At 43.3% G+C, this 19897-nt stretch overlaps 1 protein-coding gene across 5 annotated transcripts in view; it reads left to right on the top strand.

Annotated features, from left to right (window-relative positions):
• The window catches only part of RMDN2 (regulator of microtubule dynamics 2), a 74049-nt gene that overhangs the window by 36255 nt on the left and 17897 nt on the right, over positions 1-19897 (top strand). For all 5 annotated transcript variants that reach the window (XR_014711116.1, XR_014711117.1, XR_014711118.1 and 2 more), the window contains exons 7-10: positions 363-440; positions 6460-6558; positions 15132-15185; positions 15285-15365. Coding sequence is in view for 1 of the 5 variants with exons in the window: in XM_084624854.1 (XP_084480980.1) it covers positions 363-440; positions 6460-6558; positions 15132-15185; positions 15285-15365 (312 nt within the window). In the remaining 4 variants the exon portion in view is untranslated. The remainder of the gene's footprint in view (positions 1-362; positions 441-6459; positions 6559-15131; positions 15186-15284; positions 15366-19897) is intronic.

Genomic DNA, 19897 nt, shown 5'->3' with positions numbered 1-19897 from the left:
ACCCGATAGGGGTAAAACCAAAGTTTAGTAGGTTTGGAGTACGTCAGTCTCTTGTTTGTTTGTTTTTAAAGCTCTTTCAGCTGTTTGTTTGAACTTCAGAGTTGTTAGGTCATATTCTAAATGCAATGTTATGGTACGTTATGTGCAGAGTTGTTAAATAATTGTGTTTGTGGTTTTCTTCTGTAAGCAAGGCTATTGCCAGGTAAAATATTTACAGATCATTTGAACTGTAGCAAAAGCAGTCACAAAAGAGAATTTAAATAAATTTGCACTGATTTTGCAATGCAGTTTTAAAGTTTGAAGGCAACTCCCAACCAGAAATGAATATCCCGTTTTCTTTCTTTTGAACTTATTTCTGACAGGAGCATCTAGATAAAGCAATTGAACTTAAGCCTCAAGATCCCTTTTTATATTACCTAAATGGAAGATGGTGCTATTCAGTAAGTTGTTTTCTATGCCTAACAGTTGACTTGAATGTGCTGAAAAATGATAATGTGTTTACAATGGAATAGTGTAACTGAAATCTGAGAGAAATGACACGTTTATTGAAGTGGAAACTTTGAAACTGTAAACAAAGCATTGCTATGTACTTGTCATGAAATCATTTCTACGTGCCTGGTTATTAATACAGACTGTCCTTGTTACCCATCATTCTCCCATGTGTTAACTATACCACATACTGCTATTCAAAGCCCCTTGTTTTGCATTTTGTTTTATTATTTACACATATCAATGGTAACTAAGATTTGGAGAGGAAGCATGGGTGGTTAGGTGTTAGGTACAAGCTCCTTTCTGCAAGCCCCTCTATTGTTTTTTTTTTTTTTTTCCCCTTTAGTCTGGTGGTACTTCTATAGCACAACTTTCCTAGCTTGGCCCCTGTTTTAGGCTTACCTCCCTTTTCAAAGTCCTCACCCAGTCCTGCCCTTCTCTTTGGCCTACAATCCAGGAGTGTTCCCTTCTCCTGCTCCATACTTTTCTTCCCAGCCTTCTCCTAGTCTGGCTAGGATCCCAGGGCTTCCTCCTCCCCACCTCTCTATTTTCAGAGACTGATTATAGATTCTCCCTGCAGCCCCCTTTCTGCTTTTAACTTCCTGACTTTTAGTAAACACACAGCTCCTTCCCAGCTGGCACTCATGTTTCATTAAATCTGGCTCTTCCTCCCGGTGCATCCAAGTACATAACTGGCCTTCCCAGCCCACATTAGCTCTTTCAGGCCCCAGGTGGGGCAGACATCCCATCTTAGTACTGTAGCTTTGTTAAATTTTCTTGAAAGTTATACAAACAAATACATGGCTTTTTTTATAATAAAGTTTTTCATTGCTCCAGTTAATGTAAAGGAGCTGTAATCCTGACCTAAGTATCTGGCTGAGATGGAGTTATGGCTGCTTTGTATCACAGGAGTGATGCAGAACAGCCAAAACATACCAGTGAAGCTGTACCAAGGCCTCTAATAAAGGCCACTTAAATGTTAAAAGTCGACTCTCTTGAGTTTTCTTTTTGCAGATTACTCACAATTGCCAGACTCACCGTTGGTGTAACTCAAATGATTTCAGTGATGTTACACAAGGAATCAATTTGACCCAATTACTTATACCATATTCTTTGTAATTCTCTTCCTCTCATTCACTGGTAAGTGAAAAGCCTAAGGAGTTTGTGCTGGATAAATGGGTAGGTACATATGCAGACTATTATGGCATTTCTCAACTCTTACATGGCAAACATGAAAGTATTTGCATTGGAAGCTGATAGTTTACAACAAGGCTGCTGTCCAGTTACTTAATTTCTGCCAAAAGTCCTGAGACATTATACAATTACTTAATTCAATTCCATCTTAATATACTTAATATACTTAAAAACAAAAAGAATCTCTCATGATATTTAAGTAGGTGACAGTAATATTTTTGCTAAAATTGGATGGATTGGAAGGTTTTATTGAGAACAATTGTTTTGTGTGTTTTAGTTAGCTATTACCAAGGAAGCACTGAGGGAGGGAATTCTTTAGGGATGCAAGTCTCTTCCAGGCTGAATTTTCAGATTGAATGGGTTTGTGTCCTTGGTAGAAGATTCCTGGTATTTGAAAAAGACTTTGAATGGACACAGTTTGCATTTTGTTAATTAGCTGATAGCAATAAGTTCTGGTACTGCTGGATCCTGGGAGAAAGGGAGGCTGCTAGGAACTTCTCATGTAGCCTTAAAATCTCCAGTAGAGAATTGAAGTCTGCTCCCCATCCTCCAATAGCAGGATTTTGTATGAGATTTTTGGCAGCCACTGCCTCTGGCAGCAGCCTTTGGGTAGCTTTCTTTCCTCCCTGGCAGCAACAGAAAGACTCAGCTGCCAGTCCCCTTCCCCCTCCATGGTTTCTGGAGGTGTCATCTGATTGTTCCCCTCTTTTGGCAGTAGGTGGGATATCTTGGTGACCTCTCCCCCGTCAACATTAGTAGGGTTAATCTGGGAGTTGATGACTCCTTGGGCTCTCTCCTCTAAGTACCTTTTTCAAGCAGGGCAAACAAAAAGAAGCATGGGAAAGGGAAAAGACCAAACCCCCCTCATCCTCAGATGTTGGAGAACGGTCGTCTTCTTCAGACTCCCAGGAGTATGACAGACTCCAGTGGGGAAAGCAGGCTTTTTTAAGACAGGCACCCTCCAAAAGCTAATTGTTCATCCTTCAAATTTGATCCTGATGGTGGTATGGATTCTATTCCTCCAAGGGACATCAGGAAACAATAAAATTCTGGGATGATGCCTTGTTTTCAATATCTGATTTCCAGAAAGTATAATGGACTCTGAATGGAAAGACCCCACAAAAAGAGGGGCATCACCAGATTATGCCAGAAGGTGTATAAAGTTCAAAGAGGGAGAGCATCAAAATTCTCCTGAGATCTCAAAGGGGATTCCCCCATTTGTAAGATGCTAATAAACCCACTGTCCCAGTAGAAGGGACAGGCACCCTCAAGGATCCCGGTGACAAGAACCTAATGTTTCTTCTGAAATGAGGCCATAACGCTTCCTCCCTTGCCCTTTGCAATGCCATCAGGGTAGCTTCAAGCTATTAAGTTAGAGCCATGGGCTAGCTTCAAAAATACTAACCTAAGGAAGGTTCAAAAGTCAATCAGAGGCCAGGCTTGTTCTTCCTTTACTGTGTTCCTGTGATATCAGCCACATCCTGCTCTGCTCTCCACTCCCAGGAGGAACCTGTGGTTCTGAGCCCAGGAAGCAGATAGTGGGTGAAATCCTGGCCCAGCTGAAGTCAAGGGAATTTTGCCACGGACATTGAGAGGGTCCGCATTTCACCTAGTCTTTCTGAAACCCCTCTTGTACAGGCCTCCGCAGCTATCTCACACTCTTTGGGATAACCCTGAACATCGTAATTAAAGGGTTTTTTTAAACTGGAATACATTTGAGTTCAACAGCTCCAATACAATTCTTTCTTGGCATCATTATAGCCCTGAAACACCTTTTAAAAAATAATACACATTCTGGGCCAACATTGTCCCTTCTATTTTTGCACCACTTCCATGACCCAAAGGGGATGGAGAGCAGCTCCAGTAGGATGGGTGGGGATTCTCTTTGCATAGGGGAAGCAGTTAGAGTATAAATGAATATGAGTATAAATGAGTCTGAATGCTTAAAGCTCTGTAGAAGCCAGTAGGATGCTTATGTATTATCCATAATAATAGTACCAAACCCTGAGCACCCTAAATATTATTAAAAACTGAAATATTGCCCATGCATACTTCTAAAATGAAGATAACTGTGTTGCTTTAAATTGGTGTTTCTTTTTAATATAAAAAATGCAGAGCAAAGCTATTTATTTTAGTCTGAGCAGTGCAAACGCACACCCAAGTCAGCCAAAATATAAAACCAGACCCCAGTAAAGTAATTCTGATTAAATCTAGTAAGAAAACAAGACAACTGCCAGACAGAACTTGTATTTAAATTTCAGGTTGCAGAATTAAAGCAGCTAATTATAAATTGCACCGTGGAAAAATTTGGAAGTCCCTTCACTATTGAATCATATTAGGGGAGTGTGTGTGTAGTGATTGTATCTATGTAGTGTGTCTGTGTGTATAACTCTAGAATTTTGGGTGGTCCAGAGAGGTTCAATATGAGCAGTTTCTCTCCCTTACTTTTTCTCTCCTACCCTACTAATGGGTTCACTGCACCTGGATCAGATGGACCTAAAGATATCAGTAATAACTTCCTCCCATTCCAAGAGAGCAAAGATCATTGCAGCAATGGATTGGCCTGAAGAAAGCAATATATTCTTTTAAACTCTGCTGCAACTTCCCTGTCCCACGCAATGAGCTTTAGAAAATAAAGAGCAGGTGAAAAGTGCAGCATGAGGAGGAGGAATCATTTTATCTACACACTAGCTTACATTTGTATGTTTTAACTCACAGGCTGCACTTAGTAGCACAATATTGGCACTATGCATTGTGGGGGTGAAACAAGTTTTAATGAACAGGAAACAGTGAGCTTGTCAAAGAGTATGTCTCTCGAAACCAGGTCTTTGAAAGAGGCATTGGGAGGGAGAAAGATAATGAACATAGCTAAAGTTACTTCTTAATATTGTTTATCTTCAGAATATTATTTTTAGTGGTTTCAAGTGAAAGACTCACTGATGAAGTCATTCCTCAGGAACTGGCTTTTGCCAGAAGACCAGCAAGATTTGGCCAGGTTGCTTTGTCTCCATGCAGTGCTACTCAAACTTGGCCAAAATGATTGAGGTCAGACAAGAAAATAGTCTGTATACACTTTACTGTTGTATGCTGGCTAAATTAATACTTTGCAATGGCATATTTTACAGAACAGTTTATAATAAGAAATATTAAAAAATTCACATCCCGTGAAAATTAAAAAATTGTAGTGGATGGCAGTGGCTAGGCATATGTTATGATAGTTAGTTCTGGATAGATTCTTTTTTTTAATGGAAAGCTATCAGCTTTCAAAATCTGGTGGATAATCGGTAACTGCAGCAGCAAAGAGCAGAGGAGCAACTAAGTAAGGGTTTGAGGGTTCTGAAGCTCTCCATCCCCTTCTCATTCACCACCAGTCATCAGTACTGTGGCAGAAGAGATATGAATTTTAAAGGCCCAAGTCTTTGGTTACAATGTGACGCTCTGTCTAAGCTGAGACTGGGTTGGCTCACCACATTTTCCAGCTCCTGGTTCTCACATGAATTCTTCACATCTCTTCATTCGTTGGCTGCATCCCCTCCTCTCTGGCCCCTCTATTTAGGTCATGCCAGCAGTTGCCAAGGAATCATAGTGCCTAACTTCTTGGGCATATGTCTTGTGAGTCCTAGTCAATTTCAGTAAGCATCAGGTGTACGGTTAAAGTACAGATGTGCAGGAGAATCATCCTGCTTTTCCTCTCCAGAAGCACTAGTTTTCCTCCAAACATTAGTTGGGGGAAAACAGATAGTTCCTCCACTCAGTGAAGTGGCATTACATTTGAGAAAACCAGGGGAAAACTCGGGGGGGGTCACAAGGTTATTACATGGCGAGTCGTGAGCTGTCAGCCTCCACCCCAAACCCCGCTTTGCCTCCACCGTTTATAATGGTGTTAAATATATTTAAAAGTGTTTAATAGATAAGGGGGGGTTGCACTCAGAGACTTGCTATGTGAAAGGGGTCACCAGTACAAAAGTTCAAGAACCACTGCTGTATTGTTATCTCTTTGCTGTTCCTGCTTTGATTAGGGATTTGGAGTCTCTGGTTCATTGGGTTAGGTGGTGGAACTAAAAATATTATGGCAGTAACCCACTCACTCTCAAGAATCCTTTCATGTGACTGCTGGAGTATGCCTAGATATATATGGGAAGGAAATGGCATACAGTATATACTGTAGTGTGACAATGGCAACACAGAATGAAGAAAACTCCAGAAGGTCCCTTTACACCAGCCTGTAATCCTGGGAAGTTAGAGGCTCCTTGGCATGTGCTATTGGTGAGAATTCAAGCGGATAGCTGGGCACCTATTTAGTGATATCTGTGTCACACCACTGCACAAAAAATGAACTTGTCTTAGAAGAGCATTAGCTACCCACATAATGACCATATCAACAACTGCCTCTAATGGTCAGAAACGTTCAGTAGATGGGCTATCAAGCTATATCATCTATTTCTCTATACCCTCTAACTCAGACATTATAAAACTGATGTGGGTAGTGATAATCGCATGTCGGTTTAACCAGTATTTTGCACTGAATTTCTCATGATGTGTGTAGTGTATTTTTATAGTAAAAAGGGATTTATTAAAAAACCCTTTAAATTATGTCGGATATTCAGTGTGTGTATACTCTTTGGGGTAGTGAAGCAAATATATTTTATTAAAGACTCCTTTGGGTGTTCCTTTGCACACCAAATTGTATAACTATACAGTAATACAAGGCAATATTTTGCTCCACAACTGAAAAATAAGCCTTAAGTGTATTTTGCTTCTCTGATTTTATTATAGGTAGCACAGTTGTCTTGGATTGAGAAGAAAGTAGCTGCTACTCTTTTTGGGACTCCACCAACTTCAACAGTACAGGAAGCTTTGCAGAATTTCCTTAAGGTAGATCCTATCCAACAGTTTTTCTGAGTAGCTATTTACCAAATACTCTGTGTGACTGTTTTCAAGAGATCAGCGTAGCAGCTATAAATTCAAGGTTCTATCACATTTCTGCAATACTTTTTTTTTTTTAAAGTTAGTGTGGGGTAGAGTGAGTAGCACCACTTATTTATTCTCTTTTTAAAAATTTCAGTAACCTCCCAGGTTAATTGCTATCAGATTTCATGTCAAAGCTACAGATGCCTTCGAGACAAAAGTAATCGTAGTGAATAACTTTTATGTTAAGCCCATTTTTTAAGGGACTTGCATAAGTGAGGATGATTTTTATGCAATTTCAATGGAAAACTCTGACACTGTGGCAGTTTCCTCTTTCTAATCTAAACTTTGCATTCTGTAGCTTTCAGTGGTACATTCTTCCTTGTGTGGGAGATGAGTAAATACTGAGTACACGTAATATGAAGCAAAATGGATGGTTCCATCACATAGAAGCATGTTCCTGTGCATTTGTCTTTGAATTCACAATTTTAAGAAAACTGTGTGTGCATGTGTTAAAGCTGCCATTGGGCAACTTTTATCAGTTACTGCTATTTCTGCAGTTGATAAGTATAAACCAGTTAACAAATTCAAAAGGGTAAATTTTCATAAATGTGATTCCTTAGAATCATAGATTAGGTTGGAAGAGACCTCAGGAGGTCATCTAGTCCAACCCCCTCCTCAAAGCAGGACCAACCCCAATTCAATCATCTCAGCCAGGGCTTTATCAAGCCAGGACTTAAAAACCTCTAAGGATGGAGATTCCACCACCTCCCTAGGTAACCCTTCCCGTGCTTTGCCACCCTCCTACTGAAATAATGTTTCCTAATATCCAACCGAGACCTTCCTCACTGCAACTTGAGACCGTTGCTCCTTGTTCTGTCATCTGCCACCACTGAGAACAGCATAGCTCCATCCTCTTTGGAACCCTCTTTCAGGTAGTTGAAGGCTGCTATCAAATTCCCCCCTCATTCTTCTCTTCTGCAGACTAAATAACCCCAGTTCCCTCAGCCTCTCCACGTAAGTCATGTGTCCCAGCCCCCTAATTTTCGTTGCCTTCTGCTGGACTCTCTCCAATTTGTCTGCATCCTTTCTGTAGTGGGAGACCAAAAACTGGACGCAGTACTCCAGATGTGGCCTCACCAATGCTGAATACAGGGGAGTAATCACTTCCCTCGATCTGCTGGCAATGCTCCTACTAATGCAGCCCAATATGCCATTAGCCTGCTTGGAAACAAGGGCACACTGACTCATATACAGCTTCTCGTCCACTGTAATTCCCAGGCCTGGTCTACAGTACGCGGTTATTTCAGAATTAGCCGAGTTACTTCAAAATAAAACTGATTCCGTTCACACGAGCAAACCAATTTTTTTTGATTTAAAGGGCTCTTTAATCCAATTTCTGTACTCCACCTCAGCACGTGGAGTAGCGCTAAAATCGAGATCGCAGTTCCGGGTTACAGGTACTGTGGACGCAATTCGACATTATTGGCCTCCGGGAGCTATCCCAGAATGCTCCCTTGTGACCGCTCTGGACAACACTCTCAACTCCGATGCACTAGCCAGGTAGGCGGTAAAAGCCCCAGGAACTTTTGAATTTCCTGTTTGGTCACCACCAGCACAGGCGACCGTGCAGAGTCCACTAGCACAGGCGACCACGCAGTCCCAGATTTGCAAACAAGCTCCAGCATGGTCCGAACGGGAGGTACTAGATCTCATCGCATGTTGGGGAGACAAATCTGTTATGGCAGAACTATGTTCCAAAAAAAGGAATGCAAATACGTACACTAAAGTCTCCAGGACCATGACGGAAAGAGGCTACTCCAGGGACACAGGGCTACTCCAGGGACACAGAGCAGTGTCGTCCAAAAATCAAGGAGCTCAGGCAAGAGTACCAAAAAGCCAGGGAGGTGAACAGGCGCTCTGGGTTACAGCCCTATACATGCTGCTTCTACTGTGAGCTGCATACAATTATGGGGGGTGACGCCACCACTACTCCACCACTGTTCGTGGACACCTGCAAGGGGTGAGTAGCACGGAGCGAGGAGGATGAGTTTTTGGAGGAGGAGGAGGACAGTGCACAGGTGGCAAGTGGGAAATCCGTTTCCCCCCCTCCAGGAACTATTCTTAATGCTGGAGACAATAGCCTTCTCTCACTCCCAAGGCATGCTCCCGGACCATGACCCTGGAGAAGACACTTCTGGTGAGTGAGAGCTTGATTGGAGCCATGGGGTGGGGGGAAACCCAGCTGCGCTGGGGTGTTCGTGTTTAGTTTAAAGGGCTTGCTCATCCCTGCTCAGAGCCTCATCGGAGCCACATGGGGGGGGGGGGGAAGGGGGAGAAGGGTGTTGTGTGAAGCGATCATCCCAGAGAGCCTGGCAGTTTGAAAGCATTGAAATGAATGTGGAAGAAGCAGAACCCTGTGTGCCCCTAAGCCAGGGCTTACCATGGCTGCCTGCAAGCTGAATTCTGTTGCCCGGTCGCATGTGATGGCTTACTCACACCAGAGTGGCAGTCACTTCAGTATAAGAGTGTGCAGAAAGAACATGTGTTGTGTACTATGAATTGCCTGTTTCACTGAGAAAGAGTGTCCTCTTTGTTCTCTAAAATGTATCTTTTAAAATACTATCTTCCCTTTTTCTCCTCTTGCAGGTGCAAATGTTTCAACGTGGCCCCTATCTACTCCGTCCCAGAGGCTGGTCCAGATTAGAAGGCGGAAAAAACGAACTTGGGACAACATGTTTGCCGAGCTCATGCAGTCCCCCCCACACTGATAGGGCCCAGCTGAAAGCGTGGAGGCAAACAATTAATATGAAGAGAGGAGGGACTCACGCGATGAGAGCAGGCAGGATGCTATGGTCAAGCTCATGGGGGAGCAAACTGACATGCTCTGCTGTATGGTGGATCTAATGCAGGAAAGGCAGCAAGGCCACAGACTGCCGCTGCAGCCCCTGTATAACTGCCCTCCCTCCTCCCCAAGTTCCATAGCCTCCTCACCCAGACACCCAAGAACATGGGGTGGAGGGAAGGTTACGGGGACCCACACAGTCAACCCCGGGGGATTGCACAAGCAGCAGAAAGCTGGCATATCTGAAATTTTGATTTGGTTTCTGGACTTGTCCTTCCCTCCTCTTCCACCCCCCTAACCTAATACTCCCTCCCACTCCCCAGTCTAGCTCGGGGGCAGGTAACTTTGAGAAACAAACACAACTGTCACACCGTAGCCTGGCCAGTCATGAAACTGGTTTTCAAAGCTTCTCTGATGTGCAGCATGCCCTGCTGCGCTCTTCTAATAGCCCTGTTGACTGGCTGTGCAAAACTGGCCACCAGGCAAGTTGCCTCAACCTCCCACCCTGCCAGAAACGTCTCCCCCTTACTCTCACAGATATTGTGGAGCACACAACAAGCAGCAATTACAATGGGAATAATGGTTGTGCTGAGATCTAAACCGAGTCAGTAAACTGCTCCAGCACGCTTTCAAACGTCCAAACGCACATTCTGCACTTGCTCAGCCTATAGTTGAACTGCTCCTTACTACTGTCCAGGCTGCCTGTGTACGGCTTCATAAGCCATGGCATTAAGGGCTGGGTCCCCGAGGATGACTATAGGCATTTCAACATCCCCAATGGTTATTTTCTGGTCTGGGAAGTAAGTCCCTTCCTGCAGCTGTTCAAACAGACCAGAGTTCCTGAAGATGTGAGCGTCATGCACCTTTCCTGGCCATCCCACGCTGATGTTGGGGAAACGTCCCTTGTGATCCATCAGTGCTTGCAGCACCATTGAGAAGTACCCCTTGCAGTTTACGTACTGGCTGCCAAGTTGGTCCGGTCCCAAGATAGGGATATGTGTTCCATCTATCGCCTCACCACAGTTAGGGGACCCCATTGCAGCAAAGCCATCCACTATGACCTGCACATTTCCCAGAGTCACTACCCTTGATAGCAGCTGGTCCATGATTGTGTTAACTACTTGGATCACAGCAGCCCCCACAGTAGATTTCCCCACTCCAAACTGATTCCCAACTGACGGGTAGCTGTCGGTTGTTGCAAGCTTCCGCAGGGCTATGGCCACTCGCTCCTCAGCTGTGAGGGCTGCTCTCATTTTGGTGTCTTTGCGCTTCAGGGCAGGGGACAGCAAGTCACAAAGTTCCATGAAAGTGGCCCTACGCATACGAAAATTTCACAGCCACTGGGAATCATCCCATACCAGTCTGTGCTTGTTTCCCGGGCCCAGAATCGGTGTTCCATGGCATGAACCTGGCCCAACACCACCATGATCTCCCAATTGCCACATGCCATGCTTCTAGGAACATCTGTGTCCATGTCCTCATCAGTATAGTAATCGCGCTGTCATCACTTCCTCGCCCGATTTTGCAGGCACTGCACATATTGCTGGATAATGCGCAAGGTATTTACAATGGTCAAAACTGCAGCAGAGATCTGAGCGGGCTCCATGGCTATGGCACCTGCATGGGTAATCTTGGAAAAAGGGTGCGAAATGTAGGAGAGCAGAGTGGCAGCGGAACAGGTGCTGTTCGGTTCACGATAGCCATAAAAAGGTGGGAAAAGGTTGTCTTCTGTAGCTTTCACGGACGCGGGAGCCCAGGACAGACAACATGGAGAAGCTTGGTAGCGCGGCAAGAGCGGGAGAGCAGAGTTGGCGGCGGAAGCTGTGCTGCTCGGTTCACGATGGCCGAGCAGAGTTGGCAGCGGAAGTGTTCGATGAGGAAGAGAACGAGTAGATACTAGAGATTACGAGAGGAAATGCGAGGTGGATTCATAGTAGCAGGAGAGCAGCGGTGCACCGTCTGCTGAAAGCAGTATGGCATCTGCATGCCAAAAAGGTGCAAAACGATTGTCTGCCATAGCTTTCACGAAGGGAGGAGCGACTGATGACACACACCCAGAAACACCTGAGAGAATGTTTTTGCCCCTTCATGCACTGGGAGCTTAACCCAGAATTCCAATGGGCGGCGGGGACGGCGGGAACTGTGGGATAGCTACCCACAGTGCACCACTCCGACATTCGATGCTAGCCTCGATACTGTGGACGCACTCCGCCCAATTCACGGGCTTTAGTGGGGACACAGAAGACTGAATGTATAAAATCGCTTCCAAAAATCCGAATAGAATAAATTTGAAATAATTTTGTACTGTAGAAGTGCATGGATTCTTCCGTCCTAAGTGCAGGACTCTGCACTTGTCTTGTTGAACCTCATCAGATTTCTTTTGGCCCAATCCTCCAGTTTGTCTAGGTCACTCTGATCCCTATCCCTACCCTCCAGGAGGTTCTACCTCTCCCCCAGCTTAGTGTCATCCATGAACTTCCTGAAGGTGCAATCCATCTCATCATCCAGATCATTAATGAAGATGTGGAACAAAATTGACCCCAGGGCAGTCTGCTTGATACCGGCTGCCAGCTAGACATCAAGCCATTGATCACTACCCATTGAGCCTGACGATCTAGCCAGCTTTCTATCCACCTTATAGTCCATTCATCCAAACCGTACTTCTTTAACTTGCTGGCAAGAATACTGTGGGACACCGTATCAAAAGCTTTGCTAAAGTCAAGGAATCAACTTTCCCCATATCCACAGAGCCAGTTATCTCATCATAGAAGGCAATCAGGTTGGTCAGGCATGACTTGCCCTTTGGTGAATCCATGTTGACTGTAGCTGATCACTTTCCTCTCCTCCAAGTGCTTCAAAAGGGATTCCTTGAGGACCTGCACTATCATATTTCCAGGAACTGATGTGAGGCTGACCGGTCTGTAGTTCCCTGGATTCTTCTTCTTCCCTTTTTTAAAGATGGGCACTATATTTGCCCTTTTCCAATCGTCTGGGACCTCCCCTGATCACCAGGAGTTTTTAAAGATAATGGCCAATAGCTATGCAATCACATCAGCCAACTCCCTCTGCACCCTTGGATGCATTGCATCAGGCCCCATGGACTTGTGCCTGTCCAGCTTTTCTAAATAGTCCTTAACCTGTTCTTTCACCACTGAGGGCTGCTCACCTCCTCCACATACTGTGTTGCGCAGTGCATCAGTCTGGGAGCTGACCTTGTCTGTGAAGACAGAGGCAAAAAAAGCATGGAGTACTTCAGCTTTTTCCACATCATCTGTCACTAGGTTGCTCCCCCATTCAGTAAGGGTCCCACACTTTCCCTGACCACCTTCTTGTTGCTAGCATACCTGTAGAAACTCTTCTTGTTACCCTTCACATCCCTTGCTAGCTGCAACTCCAATTGTGCTTTGGCCTTCTTGGTTACACCCCTGCATGTTCAAGCAATATTTTTATACTCCTCCTAGTCATCTGTCCAAGTTTCCACTTATTGTAAGCTTCCTTTGTGTGTTTAAGCTCACCAAAGAGTTCTCTGTTAAGCCAAGCTGGTCACCTGCCATATTTGTTATTCTTTCTGCACATTGGGGTGGTTTGTTCCTTTGCCCTCAATAAGGCTTCTTTAAAATACAGCCAGCTCTCCTGGGTTCCTTTCCCCCTCATGTTAGCCTCCCAGAGGATCCTGCCCATTAGTTCCCTGAGGGAGTCAGTCTGCTTTTCTGAAGTCCAGGGTCCATTTTCTGCTGCTCTCCTTTCTTCCTTTTGTCAGGATCCTGAACTTGACTATCTCATGGTCACTGCTGCCCAGGTTGCCACCTTCTTCTACTTCCCCTACTAATTCTTCCCTGTTTATGAGCAGCAGGTCAAGAGGAGTATGGTCCCTAGTTGGTTCCTCCAGTACTTGCACCAGGAAGGTGTCCCCAACACTCTCCAAAAACTTCCTGGATTGTCTGCACTGCTGTATTGCTCTCCCAGCAGATGTCCAGATGATTGAAGTCCCCCATGAGAACCAGGGCCTGTGATCTGGAAACTTCTGTTAGGTAGTTGTCCAAAGAAAGCCTCATCTACCTCATCCTCTTGCTCTGGTGGTCTATAGCAGATGCCCACCACAACATCACCCTTGTTGCACTCACCTCTAAACTTAACCCAAAGAGACTCAACGGGCTTTTCTCCAGTTTCATACTGGAGCTCTGAGCAATCAGACTGCTCTCTTATATACAGTGCAACTCCTCCACCTTTTCTCCCCCGCCTGTCCTTCCTGAACAGTTTATACCCATCCATGACAGTGCTCCAGTCATGTGAGTTACCCCACCAAGTCTCTGTTGTTCCAATCCCATCCTAGTTCCTTGACTGTGCCAGGACTTCCAATTCTTCATGCTGGTTTCCCAGGCTTTTTGTGTTTGTGTACAGGCACCTAAGGTAACTAGCTGATTGCCCTACTTTCTCAGTATGAATCAGGAGACCTCCCCTGTTGCATCCTCCTCCTTGTGTTCCTCCCTGTATCCCACTTACCTCAGGACTTAGGTCTCCATCCCCTTCTTGAGCTATTTTTCAGATTTATTGGACAAACACATTTTTCCTCAATATCAAGCTTGCTTTTTTCATGTCCCTACTTTGTTTAAAAATAAACACAAATTCCTGTATTGTTGGACAATACATATCTACATCTACACTACCACCCTGCCTATATAACCAATGTTTATTCTATTTAAGGGTCACTTTCCACTAAGTCAGTGGAAAAACTCCCATTGACATCAGTGGACTTTGGCTCAGGCTCCAGTGCTGTAAAGTAACTGTAGTTTTAAGTGATCTTCTGCACCTGTCTAAAGCCTGATGATAAATGTTTGTGCATTTTTTTTCCACAGTACCACCAATAACAGCGAATGTTTTGGCCTAAGAAATAGCAGCAATAGTAAATTCCGCTGAGATACTTCATAACTACTGTCCTTATGGTTACCAGTTATTTTGTAAAGTGTTCAATCATCATTAAGATTTGCACATCTCTTGTATATTCAAAAAGGGGTAATATCTGTGGCTCGTGCCGAGATAAGATTTTTTGAATACATGTATCCAACTCTGCAGGGCATCAGAGGAGTTTATCCAGAGCTCTTACAACAAAGTTAGCATTAGGGGAGTCAGATGCTCCCAAATATATTTTAAAGACATCTTGAACCTTCCCGGAGAGAGGGTGAAGAAGAGGGTGGAGACACAGATAAAAGAGAGAAGGAGAAGAGGGGAAGGGTGAAAAAAATCGTTAAAGCAACTATGCATAGTTCTTGCTCACTTGCCTAGAGTGAGCAATGGTTTCTTGGTTATTTGACAGCAGAGTAAAATACCACTTTTTAAAAAAAATTATCTTCCACCTGGTATGAATGGGTGAACGCTGTTGATTTTGTATCTGGGGTGATGCATTTTCTTGATCCTTTTACAAGCGTTTAAGAGACAGAAGCCCCAGGACTTGAGCAAAGTCTCAAAAAACTACTTTTCCAGCTTTTGCGTGTTAACCATAAGAATGTTACATGTATATATTTTTTAAACAGTGATAAAGGAATTATGGAGCATTGGTATGAGATGATTCAGACAGAAGGGACCCAGTCTAAATCTTTGAGGAAGCTTTGTGCTTTATTGGAAATTGAATCTTGATCACATTAGTCTCATCACGCTATATTTGTATTTCTGTTGTTTCCTGTATTTTATTATCCAGGCTGAAGAAATGCATCCTGGATATTCCAAATACAATTATGTGTTTTTGGCAAAGGTAACTAAAACAGTTTACTTTAAAAAAATATATGTATAATTCATAGAGTCTGGTATTATAGATGGCCTGGTTAGTTTTTACACAGTTTTTTTCTTTCAGTGCTACAAAGATCTTGGCCATAGAAGCAATGCACTGAAATACTGTGATTTTGCATCATCAGTGTTACCAGTTACCAATGAGGTAAGTACCGAAAGTGACAACAAGTTTCTGTTGTAATTGTTGTCCTCTCTTTGGCACTCATCACTGTTGTGTCCAAATGCACTATGGTAATAAAGCTACACCACTTTACCTCTTGAAGGTGAAACCCTCCTCCTTTCTTTTTAAGCCAGTTTATTACAATAGTTGATTGCATCTGTGTGAAATATCTTACAAAATGGTTGTTTGGGAAGCTTCCTAAAGCTTGCTCTAAAGAGTCTGGTTTACGCCAAAGAGTTGACCCATTTGTAATTCATCTATTTGTATTAAACTAACTTAAGCTCAAACTGTTCTGTGTGTCCACACTAGCCATTCTTGTTACCCAAACAGTCCAGGGCACCCCAACTTTACCCTTCTGTGGGCTCAAGGCGTAACCCAGTTAATTTAGGCACCCTCACCCTTTCACAATTCCTAGGCACCTATCCTTACCCAGTTCCTAGAGCTCAGGGCCACCCATAGAGCTCAGGGCATAACCTGCTTAATTTAAGTACCCACCCTAAGGCTTAGAGTGGGTTTGCAGGGCCTGATACCGGTGAAAGAGCCTTACAGAGTAATATCCTTAACCTCTATTTATTAACAGTTACCAAAACAGAATACACACGCTAAGCATACAATGCTCCTCACTCCCAATAAGGCAGATAAACTTTTCTTAGTGGCCAGTCAGGGATCAGGTCATCCGGGGCTCCTCCACCTTCTGCACGATATATAGCTGACAGGCTGTTGAAGTCTGGCAGCTCTGATCTTGGACTATGTCCTGGAGTTAATTTCCAAAGAACTTCCTTTTGGACCCCCGTTTATATAGTTAAACTTGAGTCCTGCTTAGCTGTACCATAATCAAAGTGCTACAAAACAGTATTTTCCACCAATCCTAGCCCATTACAAAACAGTTCTTTAACCAATCAGACCCCACCACCTTAATGGATATAAATCTTGCAAAATTAGTTATGTAACAGACAGAAACCATACAGCTAAACAATAGAGAAGTGGGGACCATAAAGGCAAAACAATAAAGAAGTATAGATTTCACAGTCACATCTGTTGATGAGTGATTCCTTGCCAGACAGAATGCTATCAAACAAAGTTTTCTTTAACCATCTTAAGATCTGTTTCTTTATCTGGTGATGGTCAGCACTTACGACAGGAGCGCCTTCTTAACAGCCCAATGTTACATTGTTTTGATGCGATTTACATGGAATGTGGGGATGTGACTTTCTGCTTCTTAGCTCCTGGTTGCTGCTGTCCTAATGTGGCTGCAGAAAAAGGCCTCAGACCTTACATGCTGCAAAGTTTTGCCCCACGTCCACATTTGCACTGCCCTAAATAATGTCGGTCTCAGTGACTCTGGATTGTGGATTTCTGGTTCTGCTTCTAAAAGCAGTGTACTCTGGAACCCGGTGATTCTGCAAGACCACCAGCGCATTGTGGGTCAGTAGCAGAAGGATAAGTTTCAACTTGTCTTCAGCCACAGTACTATTAAACTAGTACAGTCTGAACCTGTTACACCTGCTGAAGAAAGTCTGTTCTAACTGACTATTAGATCCTTTGTTGACCATTTGGAGTGCTTTGGTATGTGGACACAACATGTTCTATAACTACCCTAGAGACTTCAACTGGTTTAATTTCTCCAGTGTAGACCAGGTTGTGGCAATAAAATCCATACATATTCTCTGATCTCCTGTGGAAGCAAGTTCCACAGTTACAGACCTTCCACTGAAAATGCCTTAATGTCCTAGAGCATCACAAGTTCAAACCTGAGCTTTGTCAGCCTAAGACCCCACTGTGAGCATAGCAGATGTGGTGGGACAGGAGAGAGATATAGAGGTGGTTCCTGAGAGGAAATGGCCGTATCCCATTCAGTTCTTGAAGTTAAGGAAATAAGACCTTTAAGTGGCCCCATAGTTTGATTGATAACTGTGTCAAATGTTCCTGCTCAGAAGACAGACCACTGCCTGCTGCACCAAGAGCAGCTTCTGGGTGGGCCTTAGTGTCAGCCAAAGTTAGGGTATATTATAATATAATATATTAAATATAATAAATCAACCATGACATTTTCTGGTAATATATATTGGTACAAATATTAATATTAATCTCCTTAGCAGTGTTTCATTCTTTACTTAATGCTAAGATATGCCTTGAGTTTATCTTTTTTTTATACTAAAGTTAAGAGGATCTGTCATCAGTTAGCAGAACACAGTAGTACACAGTAGATCTGTCATCAGTTAGCATTACACAGTAGATTGTAGAAAAATCAAGACCACAGGCTTTGGGGAACAGTTTGTAACTGAACTGGTTTAAGCAGAGACAGTTTAGCATGTCTACATTAGTCATAGAATCATAAGACTGGAAGGGACCTTGAGAGGTCATCTAGTCCAGTCCCCTGCACTCATGGCAGGACTAAGTATGCTGAATGGTTTTGCCCCCATGTTCACCCTTGTGCTATCCACATGATGTTGCAATGAGCTCTGGGTGAAAAAGTAGAGGAAATAATTTCAGATATTACACAGTAAAAATGCATCAAAATAGAACAGACAGATCCCAGAAGGTTATGGTGGGCACACGATCCCTCAAATACAGCAAGCCAAAAGGATCAATTCTCTTCAAGATATATGTGAAAACTGGTTAAAGAAAGCTTGAGGCAAACAGCACTATGTTAAAATGCACTAGAGAACATTTGGACACCAGCAACGTCTACATGGACCAACTAATGCTCAGCACGTTATTGTGCTTTAGAAATCACACCCTGTAGAGCGCAGCACCCCACTGTGTAGACAAGCCTAAGAGTGGGGACCAATTGAGCCCCTCTTAGCAACAAAATACTTGTTCAACTAAAACACTTAAATGATTCACCCTTTTCTGTTTTGCATGATTTTAAAGATATCACAACATTCTGTCCCTGGATTGTTGTTTGCGTGACTTGGCTTTGTTTACATGTGAAATGTTTTGGATTAGATTTAGAAGAAAGTCCAGGAAAAAGAGACATTGGGGTCACAGTGAGTAATGCAGTAAAACCAATGTGTGTGATCAAACAACAAGCAAAGTCTGTGAAACAAGTAAATATAATGTAGAGATTTGAAAGATGAATTGTGCCAAATGTCAGCTCTAATTACATCTGAATTAGAATATTGTGGATTATTCTGTTTATTGAATAAGGGAAGGACTATTATTGAAATTGGAAAAAATGTGACGGAAAAGCTCCTGAAATGATTCAGGGTTTGGAGATTAAGGCGGGAAGAATATCTAGTCAGATTACTTTGGGGAGGGAAGGCGTACTGAGAATGCAGAGGCTCATGGAAAGAAAATAGTAAATAGATACCAGTAAAGTTTCTAAAGTGGAAACAGATCTGAAAATAAGGAGGTCATAGATTGAAGATGGAGAGGAGGAGAAGGAATTCAGGCAGAATGTATTCAATGTGAAGGTTACTTCAGTATAATTGTGCAGTCTCAAAGTTCATCATATGACACATGGCTTAAGATGCTGTCACAGTCATGCTAGAAATCTGTCATTTCCGTCTGTAACCCTCTTCTCAAGTGGTTTAAAATGTCAATTCAGCAGGGGAATTCTTTGATTATACTTTTTTTAAAGATTGATGGTTCTTGAGAAATATGTACATTTATATAAAAAGCAGAAGCATAATATAATAATACTGTGGACAACACTATCATTCTACCTGTCACTCAGGCCCGTAACCTGGGTATCATCTTTGCTTTGAACCTCTTTCTAAGTCCTCATTTCCAGGCTGTGTCTAAGTCTTGAAGATTCTTTCTGTGTAACATCTCTAAAATATGACCTTTTGATTGATTGATCCATCCATCCATCCAGCTAAAACCTTTGTCCAGGCTCTCATCTCGTGTCTTGATTCCTGTGACATCCTTTTCTCTGCTCTAGGGCCTACAAAAAGCTTGACTGCAGTTAGACAGCTGGTGTGCTGAGACCACTGCCTGTTGTGCTGATAAATATTATTGTCTCATTGTTTCCCAATGCTTCCCCCCCGCCTGTTGATATCCACCTGTTTGTCTCTTGTCTTGTAATTAGATTGTGAGCTCTTTGGAGAAGGGACTGTCTCCTTGTTCTGTGTTTGTACAACACCTAGCACAATGGAGGTCTTGGTCCATGACTGAGATTCTTAGGTTCTATAATAATACAAATAATAATAGACTAAGGGCTAGATCCACAAAGGGGACTTAGTCTCAGCATTGCAATGTCTAACATTTAAGTCTCCTGCCACCTAATGGAATTCATTCTCAAGTTAGGCAGCTAGGCTCCTATACAAAGCATGGGGAGAGTTAGAAGCCTAATGGGAGTTACAAAGGCCACTATGTGGACAAGGAGCTGCTTAAACTAGCCTGTAGGAAATACTGAGGAGGGAGATGTGTCCTAAGCCCCAGCCCTCAAAGGGACTTAGGCGCTTAATACTGGGCCAGAAGGAGGTGCCTCATGTACTCGGGATTCACAGCCATGAACCCGCTCCTGGAGTTAGGTGCCTAAGCCGCGTCATCCTCTTTCTCACAAAAAATGG

The sequence above is a fragment of the Lepidochelys olivacea genome (assembly GCF_965140295.1).
Source record: "Lepidochelys olivacea isolate rLepOli2 genome assembly, chromosome: 3".
NCBI classification, from domain to species: Eukaryota; Metazoa; Chordata; order Testudines; family Cheloniidae; genus Lepidochelys; species Lepidochelys olivacea.
This window is presented reverse-complemented; position numbering and strand designations above follow the sequence as displayed.